This window comes from Pseudopodoces humilis, chromosome 30 (genome assembly GCF_049639895.1).
Source record: "Pseudopodoces humilis isolate 2021_Gansu_Grassland_sample_001 chromosome 30, ASM4963989v1, whole genome shotgun sequence".
NCBI classification, from domain to species: domain Eukaryota; kingdom Metazoa; phylum Chordata; class Aves; order Passeriformes; family Paridae; genus Pseudopodoces; species Pseudopodoces humilis.
In genome coordinates, this window is record NC_142229.1 from 300,996 (window position 1) to 312,369 (window position 11,374).

Sequence of the window (11,374 nt, forward strand, 5' to 3'; positions counted from 1 at the left end):
TCGCGACCGGAAGGAGCGTTTATATTTGCATAAACGCTCTTTGATTGGTTGTTGCCCGTCACGTGCGCGCGGGCCGTTGAATGAGTCCATTTAATCGTGTTATTTTTTCCTCTTGTACCAAAGCGGTGCTACGTCTCAACGGCCCGCAATCCCTCCGCCGGCTCAAAGAATCCCCCCTGTGCCCGCCGATCCCCCGGACCCCCGGGGCAGAGCAGCGGCGAGGGATCGCCCCCATGAGCCGCCTTTCCTGCGGTGCTGCCAAGGCCGGGCTGGCTGCGGCGGGCGCTGGGGCTGGGCGAAGGGGCGGGGGCGCGGAGGGATCCGCGAGGGCGTGGCGCGGTTTGAAAGCGTGCGGCGGGCCGGGCGCGGGCCCAGGTGAGGGCGGCTCAGAGGGAACCGGAGCCAGGAGCCCTTGGCGGGGCCGGGAGGGTGGGGGGAATCCTCTGGGCTGGCCGGGTGGATGCGGGAGGTACCCGGGTACCTGAGGTGAGCTCCGGGGTTGCGGGGTGCGAGCGCCTAAGGGGTGCTACAGACCGGGGGAGCCCCGCTGTGGGGGCTTTTCCCATGTCTGGTGGCTGTGATTGTGGCCATCGGGCTCCGCTGGGGTCTGGGAGCAGAAAAAAGGAAAAATAAGAAAGAAAAAGGTTGCCCAGGCGTTGTTAAGAAGGTTAATTTCGGTAATTTTGTTTCTAAAAGTGCGCGTATTTGCAGGAGCGAAGTTGCAGAGTCACGTTATTGAGTTGTCCGTCATTAACTTCACGAAACTAACTGCAAAAAACTTTTAAAGTTTCTACTCAAAAGCTCGTGATATTTTAAAAAATACATATTGCTAGTGGTTTTAATTTTGTTGATTTCTTTCCAAGACTTTCCTTCTCTTTCTGCTGCTACTAATTAGTGTTGTTAAAAGTAGTATTAAACTGCTGATATTTGTTGTAACACTTGGAGCAAGACAGTTGCAGTGTGATTGTGATTAATGTATTTTATACATGTATTTTACATTAATGTGAGGTTTGACAGAGCCTTGTGGCTCCTTACCCTGAGCCACTCCTGTGCCTGTTCATAATGCAGATTTTTAGTGCTCTTGTGTTTTTCTTTCTGGTCCCTGCCCCTTGGGTCCTTTCCCTGCAGTTTTTTGGGGATAAATTTCCCTTCCCACCCTCCTGTTAAACACCTTGTCCAGGAAAAATGCGGATTTGGAAGAAGCTTGAGCGTGGTAGTGAGTTCTTGCTCTTAGCAAATAATATTTTTTTTTTTTCTTTTTAATAGGAATCTGTAATTACAGGAGTAAAGGCTGAGTGAATGTTCCTTCAAATAAATCCCAAACAATGCTCAGAGGATCTAAAACTCCCCTGAAAGTTAAAGAAAATGAGCGTGGTTGTCCTGAACAGAAGGAAGAGGCCTCTTTCCCTCCATTAAGAGACCAGAAGAGCTGCAAAGTGACCAAACCCAAAGGCATCAGACCATCCAAGAAGGAGAATTTCACTGATGGGAACCAGACACAGCCACCAAAACGTGTCCTGAAATGCCCCGAGGAGAATTTGTGTCAGCCCCAGGGGGTTGATGTGAGCTGGCAGCTCCCTGGGAGGTGTTTTGGGGCGCTCAGGGGGGATGTGCCCACTGAACTCCCCTTGCCTTTGCACACCAAGGGGGATTTTTCCAGCAGCCAAGCTGTTCCCTTGGGAAATGACTTCTCCACTCCTGAGAGAGACAAAGTGGAAGCAAAACCTGATTTTAGACTATCCGAAGAGAGGAACAAACCTGTTGATTTTGCCGCTGTGGTAACTGCTGAGTTTGGGATCTCTCGGGAAAATGTTGGCAAACGGCCCACGGGTGAGGCTGGTGTGACAAATGACTTTTGTCCTTCTCAGAGGGGCTTCTGCAGCTTGTTTAGTCCAGCCTCCTGCCAAAGGCTCTAATTTAGGGCAGATTCAGGTGATCAGAGTTTGAGTATGCCCAGGAGCACACTCTGAGAGGCTGTTGCTACAACATATTTATAGGATATCCCATATACAAGATAATGATACCATTTAACTGGCTATATCCTACACAGGTAAATGCTCCCTGTTTATCTCTCTTGAGTTAATGAGGTGTTTGACTTTCACAAGGGAATTGCAAGACAAATTCTGCAAGTATTGGTGAAAATACTAGCAAGCAATTGAAAAGCTAAAAGGCAGACTTGGTTTGTGATTTAAGACCCTTAATGTGATGTGCTCAGGGAGGTTTCTTAGGCTGAGCAGGTAATTTTGTATCTTAGAAAAAGTAGCATTAATCAACCTTAAAAAGGATAAAAAATTACCATTTTAGAGTTTTAGGTATTACAAAACATTTTTGTGGTTTTGTGCTTTGTTTTTCTTTCTAACCTCTCCTCTCGTCCCCTTTTCAGGGACTTCCCCAACTTCCCTAAAATTTAGGAGAAGGTCAACAGTTGGATTGAGGGGATCACCAGAAAACAACACCCTGATCCGGTACCTGGCCCAGCAGAGGAGCAGCAGGCAGAAAGAAGCTTTCACCCAGGTGAGAATCCTTCCCAAATATATGATGGGGAACTTCCACTCCCTCCAGGAGCCACCTTGTGCTGGGAGAAGGGGAGGCAAGTCTTGGGAAGAATCCAGCAGTAGGGATAACTGGCATTGATTTGCTGCTGTCCCTTGGTCACCTGACAAAGGGGTGTTCCAGGTTTTGTTTGCACTGTGTAGAGGCTGAAATTTCTTCTCCATGTTAAGCTTGCTGATGTATTTTAACTTTTGTTACATTCCTGTGTTTGCTACACTTGGTTTTTGGGTAATTAAACTGTTGCTTGTTCCAAATGAAGTGACTTCAAGTGTGAATGACTTGAACCATGCTGGGCTGTCAGAAAGCAAATTGTAGACTAGAAGAACAGATCAAATGCAATAAAATGTACCAGATTTCTGGGTGAAGTTCCTTTTTTCCTGTATTTTTACTGTACAGATACAATTGAAGCCAGGTTAAATGCCAGATTCTTTGTCTTTTAGGTCAAGGTGGAAATTCAAAACATTAAAGATCAGATGAGGTGAGGGAAGAAATGCCCGATGGGGTTTATTTTGTTTTGGCAGATCAGTCCTTTTAAACCTGCAAATGTGAGGTCGCTGAAGGACAAGATGGAAGCTTTCCAAGCCTGTTTTGAATCCCTGCAAGAAGCTGAGGGGGAAGCTGGGCTCTCACACCTGGGGGAGCCTTTCCAGGAAGGAGGTTCATGTGAGTTGATTAAATATCCTGGTCAGTGATTTACTTTAAATATCAGCTCTTCCTTTAGGCTGAAAGTATGAAACCAGAAATATTTCTTAAAAAACAGAGTAATCTTCCTTTATAAGGCTCAGCACAAGTGTTTGTGCTTGGTTTGAAGTTTGGTTTGTTTGTTTAAACCATCTTAATGCACCCTGATTAGTGGTTTCTCCAAAAACTTGTATTTTTGGGACTCCTTAGTTTTGGTTCCTAGATTTGTGTTCTTTGATAGATTTCTCATTGAGTACTAATGTTTTTGCACTTTTTTTGCATGAAACAGAGAATGGTTTTCACTTTACTTTTCTGCCATTGCAGGTCTTAATAACATTTATATGAAAAGAATCACTTATTTTGAAGGCTGGGAATGTTATTTTTGAAGTAGATCTAAAAAATGTGTTCTCCCTGCCTAGAACATTACCCGACTTTTTGCACCTCTTGATAAAGAAACACAAAAAGAAAATTCATTGAAAAACCTGAAGTTTCTCTTTGCAGTTTGTTTGGGTTCTGTTTTATTTTTAATTGATACAGCTCTGAATAAAGCACCTCTTAACAAAGAGCCAAACCTGGAGCAGTGGAGAGAAAAGTTTGAGTTGGGCAACAGAGGAGCTGCTTTGCAAGAAAATTTAAAAGGAAATGGGACCAAGAGCATCAGGAGTGAGCTCAGGATCTGCAGCATCTTGTCCCCATGCCGAGCTGTGACTGCTGCTGGCCCTGCTGCTGCAAAGGTGCTTTGAACTGGGGAGAAACCTCTAAGTTAGACATTAAAATAGACAATTTCTTCATTAATTAAGCATTTTCTAAACATTTCCCTGGGTGTTTTGGGAAAATAAATTCAGGTGAAAGAGTGGATGATGGGGAAAGCTCTGAAATCCTTGTCTGTGGGATTAAAACCCTCCATAGTTTGTGCTGTTGTAAAAATCCTGTGACTTTTTCTTTAGGAATGGGTTTATGAGCAGCAAAATCGCAATATGTCCTTGGAGACTGTTGTAACTGGAGATACTCTGGAAACAGGCCATGGTAAGAGGATTCAGCACTGTTATAATCCTTGTTAAACCCTCATTAAGGAATAAAAATACTGGAATATTTTTCAGGAACTGTTTCAGCTGACATTTGTCATCTTGTTTATAACTTAGGATGCTGTAGAAATCTGATGTATCTTTTCCTTCATGTACTGCTCCTGTTTTGTATTGTAAATTTGTTTTATAAATTTCTGAGAACACCGAATAGTACATGTGGCTAAGAAGGAGCCAGAACTCGCAGACTGATAAATTTTTGTGGGATGTTTCCACACAGGATCTGTTGAGATGTGTGCAGTTTTATAGCTCATGTTTTTATACTAAAGTTTTGTCAGTTTTTCCTTCAACCTTTTGGTGTCAGAGCTCTGTGCTTTCTCTCCAGTTCCCAGGTGTGCCCACAGTGGTGCTGTCTCAGATCTCAGCACCAGGAAGGCTGAGCTTGTGGGAGGTGTGAGCCTGGCAGTACTGGAGGGAAGCCAAGCCCCTGGAACACCACTGGGAGAAGGGAACATTCCCAGCAGTGACCTCTCCCAGAGCAGCTCCCTGCTGAGATCCATCCTGAAGAAAACCCCGGGTAGGGAGCTCATGGACAGCACCAAGGTTGGTTCAGTGCTTGCACTAAGGATGAGCCCAAAGATGCTTTGATTTGATTTGACTAATTGCTGTGCTGACTGATTTGACTGGGAAGGAATTGGAAATGATTTAATGCTGCTTGGCCATCTTGGGAGCTTTGCTTGGAGATTTTGTGGTGTGAGAGGATCTGGGGTGACCTGACTGTACCTTCTAGGACCTGAAGGGGTGACAGGAAAAACAGAGACTTTATGAAGGTCTGGAGTGCCAGGACACAGGGAATGGCTTCAAACTGACTAAGGGCAGTTTTAGATGGGATATTGGGAAGGAATTGTTCCCTGAGTGGGTGGGAAGGGGCTGGGATGGAATTCCTAGAGGAGCTGGGGCTGCCCCTGGATCCCTGGAAGTGTCCCAGGCCAGTTTGGAGCAGCCTGGGACAGGGGGAGGTGTCCCTGCTGTGGCAGGGATGGCACTGGATCATTTTAAGCTCCCTTCCCACCAAAACCATTCCATGAATCCATGAAATTAATGTTTTTGAGCTTTATTCATGCACCAAACAAGTAGATTTGGCTAAACAAAAGGCTTGATTATTAAATGCTGCTTAGAAGACAATATTTTATTTAAATTTTATTGAACTGTATCTCTTAAATTTGACAGGAATACTCAAACAGTGCCAGTGACAGAGGAGGAGGTGAATCTGCTGCAGTCTCCAAGTGTGTAAAAGCCTTTGAAACATTGCAAGCAGGTCAGATTCCCCTTGGCTTTCTTTATTTCTTTTTTAACTAAAATATTGTCTAGGATGAAAAGATTTTGCCTCTTTGCAAAATCTTGTTTTTGGTATTATCACTGAATGACCTCCTTGTGGCATCCTGTTGATGACATGGAAAGATTGCCAAGGAAAAGAACATCTATCAAAAAAAATTAATCCCACCCCAAAACTTCAGAAAGCCTCGAACACCAGAATAGAATCTCTGATTTTTAAAGGAGTTTTACATTTTTTAACTCAAACTTGGGGAACAGATGGTAATTTTTAGTCTGTTTCTTCCTTAATTTTTTAATAAATCCAGAGTGAAAATCCTGGCTGGCCTCACAGGCCATGAAAAGTAGCGTTTTGCTGATCATTTGGGTGATAGTTTTTAGGAGAATATTTCAATCTCTTACAAAGCCTCTGCTCTGTGCCAATCCCCCTTCACTCAGCTGTTTACTTCATTTTATTCCAACAGAGAGAACTGACAGCCAGAGCTCCAAAACACCAAAGAAGAAAAAAGTGACTTTTGGGGAAGTTCTGAGCCCTGAAGTCTTTGACCAAAGCCTTCCTGCCAACACCCCCTTACGCAGAGGAGCCTCCCCAGGCTGTCCCCAAGGGCAGAGCCTCCGGGCAAGGCCAGGCCTCTCTGAGGAGCCTCTGCCCCTCCTGGATTTTGGTTGGGATGATGTGAGTTTGTTGTTCTCTATTCCCTGGGAATGGTCAATTCTTGGTTAATTCCACCCCCAGCCTCCTTGGTTTTACAAAGAGATTGCTGAAATATTGAAACAGAGTCTGCTTGGCCTTCTAGGGTCACACTGAGAAGTTGAGTTTTTAGGAATTCTGACCAGCACTTTGGCTTAGAGAGCTGTTTAAGGAGGTTTCTGAATCTTGAAATGTTTTTCCCTTTGCTTTTTCTTATGTTTTGCTGTTGTGTTTTGTTTTGCCACACAGAGCAAAGGTGTTTTCTTTCAGGAAACAAAACCATTTTGTCTACAAACACTGATGGACAAGGTCCATCAAATATCTGCTGTAATTTATTGCCAAAAAATGTAATTTTTTGTTTGAAGGAAGGTGTTGAGCCTCTCCCAGAATTCCTGGAAGGTTCTGTTGCTGCAGGAGCCCCTTCACCTGTCGAAAATGCAGAAGGTAACCCCAACTTGTCTTTTGCTCAGTAGATAATGAATCTTTTTGTACCTGAAAATTAAGAGTTGAGACTTTTGGTTCATTTTTCTGTTTGTATTTTTTTTTTAAATACAAGGGGATATTTTTCAATCATGCTAAAATTTGAATGCTAGCATTTAAATGGAAAGGTTTTCTTCTGAACCTCATAGCAGTAGCTGGATCTTATTTAGACTTGTCATATCTTCCTGTGAAAACTTTACTGCTTAAAGTAATTTTTTTTTTGAGAATCTTGATTCTGATACTGTAATTTTGATGATTTTTAAACAGCAACCCAACAAGAAAATAATTGAAAGTGGGTTGTGCATATTTATCTGTGAAAGCTGTGGATGTTCTAATTGCTGTTACCAAATCCTCTCAGGCTGAGTTTTCCTCTGTTTTGTAGAGCAAGGTAGAATTTTTTTATCTTGACATGTTTCATAGTCCTCAAGACTGAATTTCTACTCCAGATTAAAGTGTCTGAAGTGCATAATATCAGAAATTATGTAGGTAATTTCCTCCAAATGTGATTAACTTGCATTGACACTGATTAAAACCCCTTTTTTTTTTTCATTTATAGTAGCAGAGACTGACAAACCTGACATGATAATTTGGTCTGCTAAAAGGAAGGTGAGTTTCCTTAGTGATAAGGATAAACAAATTTACTTTGTTTTTTTGAACTTCTTCAGGCAGAATTGTTCTCTTTTATCCCTCTTGATGCTTAAAAAAGTTTTTTCCAGCCTCAGGTATGAGGATTATCTATATCCTGGTGTATGCAAATACCTCCTGTTAGTGCCTTGAGGAAATGAGATTTTTTCAATGAAAATGATTTTCCAGTTATTAAAAATAAAGCCTGATACTTAAATTGACAATTTCTATTGAATTTTCCAGGTGCTTTTCCAGATAATCTGACAAAACGTTTTGGTTGCTGGAATTTCAAGGCACACAATTGACTGTACAAGAAGTGCTTTCAGATTTCAGTGTTGGACAGCTCTGGTGGGAGGGGAGGGCAAAAATCAGAGGAATATAAGAACAGTAACCCATTTTCTTAAATAACTGAAGATGAAAATTTACTGCATCTTCATTATAATACAAACACTGGGAGAAATGAGTCTGTAATATTTAATTTCCAGTTGTGCCAACCCTTAATGAGGTGATAGAGATTAATTCCATTTGATTCTCATGCCTGTTGGACTCTGGTGGGGTTTTATGAGCAGCAGGTGCCCCCAAGCACCCCAAATCCCGTTCCTCAGCAGTGCAGGGCCGTGACAGAGGACACTGTCTGCAGCAGCTTGGGAGCCACAAACACTGGGAATGACAAAGACACTAAAAACCCAGGAATGAGCAAGATTCAGAGACAGGAGAATCCAACCAAAGCTGCTCCCAAGAAGACCAAGGTGTGTGCCAGCTGCTGCAGTTGTTGAATTCTGCTCTTATTTTTATTTATTTCTCTCTCCAAGTGTCTCTCCTTGTGTCTTGCAGGTTTATTTTGATCTTCCTGTTGCTGCCAATATTTTCTTCTTCATCCCCATCTTGTTTTCCTGCATTTCCTGTCCCATCCCTCTTCTTTACTGACTTGAGGGTTTGAATGCTTGTAGGGCCAAAAGGATCTTTTTGGAGAGAGGTGTTTGTGTGTTACTTTTCAGACTTGAGGGCCAACAAGTGGTTATTCCCTTACCAAGCTCTTGCAGAGCCTTGTTAGAAAAGTAATTAATTTTTGCTTTTGAGTTTTTAGATTGTTCTGTAGCTAGCAAAAGAAGTGGAACCTTCCTTTTAGGGGAAACAGTTGTCATCCATCAAAATCCAGTCATGACATCACTTACTCAAAAATATTGTAGAGGATTATTAAAATTTCACTTTATTCTGTTTTATTGTCCTTCTCAATCTTTTCAGAAAACAAAATACCCAAGCTTTGGGAGAAGAAGAAAGAAAAAAGTCAAGAAATCTTTGTATGGGGAAAGAGAAATGGCTTCCAAGAAACCCCTTCTCAGCCCTATCCCTGAAATTCCAGAGGTTTTCTCTTCCCTCTCATCTCCAAACTCACCAAAGGCAGCCACCCTTTCTACAGGTAATTTGGGTTTTAGTTTTGTTTTGCTTTGTTCTTTCTGTTCCTTTATTTCAACACAAGAACACACACAAAAATATTTTTTTTTACTTTTAATTGCTTCTGTAATAGCAGAGTCTGGAGGATCTAATAAATTAACAATGTCCATCTGATAAATTCAGTTCTTGCTGGATTTCAGTGTAAATCTGACAATTTATTAAAGTAAATCTTTACTTTGGTACTGCTCTTTTCACAGTCTTTAAGCTGCTGAGTTGGGCATGAAGAGTTAAGGGATGTGCAGAGCTTTCTGTTGGGTTTGTTCCCCACTGTTTATCTGGGATGCTCATTTAGAAAGTTATTTTTATATAGGTAAAGAAGTATAAGAAATAATTTATATAAGAAGTGAAATACCACAAAGCTTTTCTTGTAATACCTGGAAGGTTTTGTACTCAATTAACTACATGTTTGTTCTCATTCAGAGGCTGCAGCTTTGGGCAATCCCAAAGCCAGGGGTGCCTGCAGGGACACTCCCCAGCAGCCCCAGGCTGGGAATAGGAGCGGGAAGCTCCGTGCAGCTACTGTGTGCCCCGGACTGCTGGAGGAGGCAGCGGCCTCCAGCTCTGGGCCTGGAGACTCTGAGGTGCCAGGGAGCCTGGAGGCTGCTCCTGGCCCTGCTCCTGAGGTAACTGCTGGGCTGAGGGACCACAGGAGGGATCTTTGGGGGAAAAACACTAGGAGTGATCAAACTGGGGACCAGGCAGACATGGAATCTCCATCCTTGGGCATTCAGAACTCAGCTGAGCCTCTGAGCAGCCTGGGCCTGTGGCAGGGGGTGCAATGGGATGATCTTTAAGGTCTCTTCCAGCCCTGGCCATTCCAGCATTCTCTGCTTCCCAAGCAACCTAAGTTTGGCCTCACACTGAAACAGATTCCAGCCTGCAGGATTCCCTGTCAGTTGTTGGGATTTTGGAGATTGACATGACAACAATAACCAGTTCAGCTGTTTGAAACCAGTTTTTTTATGGATTACCTCTTGCCTATATTTAAAAAAACCTAAGAATTATTATTATTTTTTGTCCCACCAGTTTTCAAACACTGTGCTAGATGCAGAAGGTGATTTTGATACATCTGAGTATTTCCAGCAAGACAAAGAGACTCCATGTGAAAAAGAAGCAAAAGAAAGCAGTTCCATGATAGAAAAGGAGGAATTACAAGGAAATCTCTTAACTGGGCTGGAAATTCTGGAACGACAGGATGTACAGGAGGCTGCCCAGAGAACCAAGTGTCCTCAAAAGGATTCTGTCAGAGGTGATTCAGCACGGAGAAGAAGAAGCAGCCGTGCCTTCTTCCCTCCTGCTGAAAACTTGGAAATAACTGGGGCTGATCTTCCAGTTTCCTCTTACAATGTGGAAGAATTTTTCTCAGTGCCCCAGGCAAAGGAGGGATCCCTGCAGGCCTGCAGGAGGAGCAGTGCCAGTGCTGAGGTCAGGGTGAGGCGCAGCATGAGGCTGAGCAAGGATGCAGCGAGTGAGGGACTTGCATGGATTCAGCTTCCCAGCGAGATTCCCAAGCCTTCCCTCCCAGCTGCTCCCAAAGCCAGGAGAAGATTCAGCACATCCATCCTGGCAGGATCTGAGAATATTCACCCCAGGGAACAAAACCTCCTCCCCTTGTCAGCCCCAGGGAAGGAGAACGAGGGCTCTGCTCCTATTGCTGCTGGTCCTGGCAGGAGGTGGAGGAGGAGAAGCCTCTTTGAAGCCACAGCTCGAGAAATGCCCTGGGCTCCCACCCAGAGAAGGAGAAGCACAAATTCTGGGTGTGGGAAGGACAGGAGTCACCAAAAACACTCGGAAGTAGCAGAAACTCTTGAGCTAAGATTGAAAGATGTTTCAGGCATCTCTGATTTTCTGAAGTGAAGGTGCTTCTTAGAGCCTTGTGTTGTCTCTCAAGTGCAGTTCTCTTCTCTCTTCCACACTTGTATTTCCACACTTATTTTCTTATTAATTTTCTGGATAACTTAGGACTCATTTTCCTTGTCTTGATGCCTAAATTGCTTGAAGATCTGAGCTGTGTGGCAGACTGGCTCAGAGCATTGGTCTGGTACAGTTATGGCAGGTAATGAAGAGAATAAAAATTTCTTCTCCCATAAATGTGGGCTTGTCTTTAGACATTAAACCACAGTGTCAAATGTGTCCTTCTGGCTACACTTGCTCCAAGGGTTTGTTTCCCCTGTGCTTGAAAGGGAAGAGGAGGATGTGGGTAACTTTTCTGTCTTCTGAAGAGGCTTTGGGCATGAGCAGTGGTGGAGCTCCTTAGAGTAAAATTTTGTGTTAGAGTTCATGAATAATTCTCTGATGTAAAGGGTGGTCATTAAAGAAAAAAAAATACTTTTAAACCTTGATTGTGTATAAAATTCATCTGGCAAATGAGACTGGCTGAGAGCAGAGAAGCATTCCTTAGCAGGATTCATTCCCAGCCCTTCCCTTCCATGTGTGTGTCCCGAGTCCATCCCCTGTCATCTTCCTGTTTGCATTTTTCTGCATGGAGCAATGGAATCAAGAGCAAGGACTGCAGGTGCTCTGCTCCAGGGTTTGT

At 43.4% G+C, this 11,374-nt stretch overlaps 1 protein-coding gene across 6 annotated transcripts; it reads left to right on the forward strand.

The window, feature by feature from the left end:
* Nucleotides 1-158: 158 nt before the first annotated feature.
* CDCA2 (cell division cycle associated 2) lies at nt 159-11,174 on the forward strand. 6 transcript variants are annotated; one of them, XM_088068445.1, is made up of 15 exons: nt 159-375; nt 1,267-1,830; nt 2,384-2,514; nt 3,075-3,216; nt 3,736-3,968; nt 4,182-4,260; nt 4,642-4,859; nt 5,487-5,574; nt 6,053-6,264; nt 6,645-6,723; nt 7,316-7,365; nt 7,992-8,132; nt 8,629-8,803; nt 9,259-9,461; nt 9,865-11,174. In XM_088068445.1, exons 2-15 carry the CDS (start codon nt 1,326-1,328, stop codon nt 10,693-10,695), a joined length of 3,087 nt encoding a protein of 1,028 aa, XP_087924571.1. In that variant the 5' UTR covers nt 159-375; nt 1,267-1,325; the 3' UTR covers nt 10,696-11,174. The 6 variants fall into 6 exon arrangements, with proteins under 6 accessions (XP_087924571.1, XP_087924568.1, XP_014116294.2 ...); XM_088068442.1 differs by having other exon boundaries at nt 160-375; nt 7,989-8,132; XM_014260819.2 differs by having other exon boundaries at nt 162-375; nt 3,772-3,968; nt 7,989-8,132.
* Nucleotides 11,175-11,374: the final 200 nt, after the last annotated feature.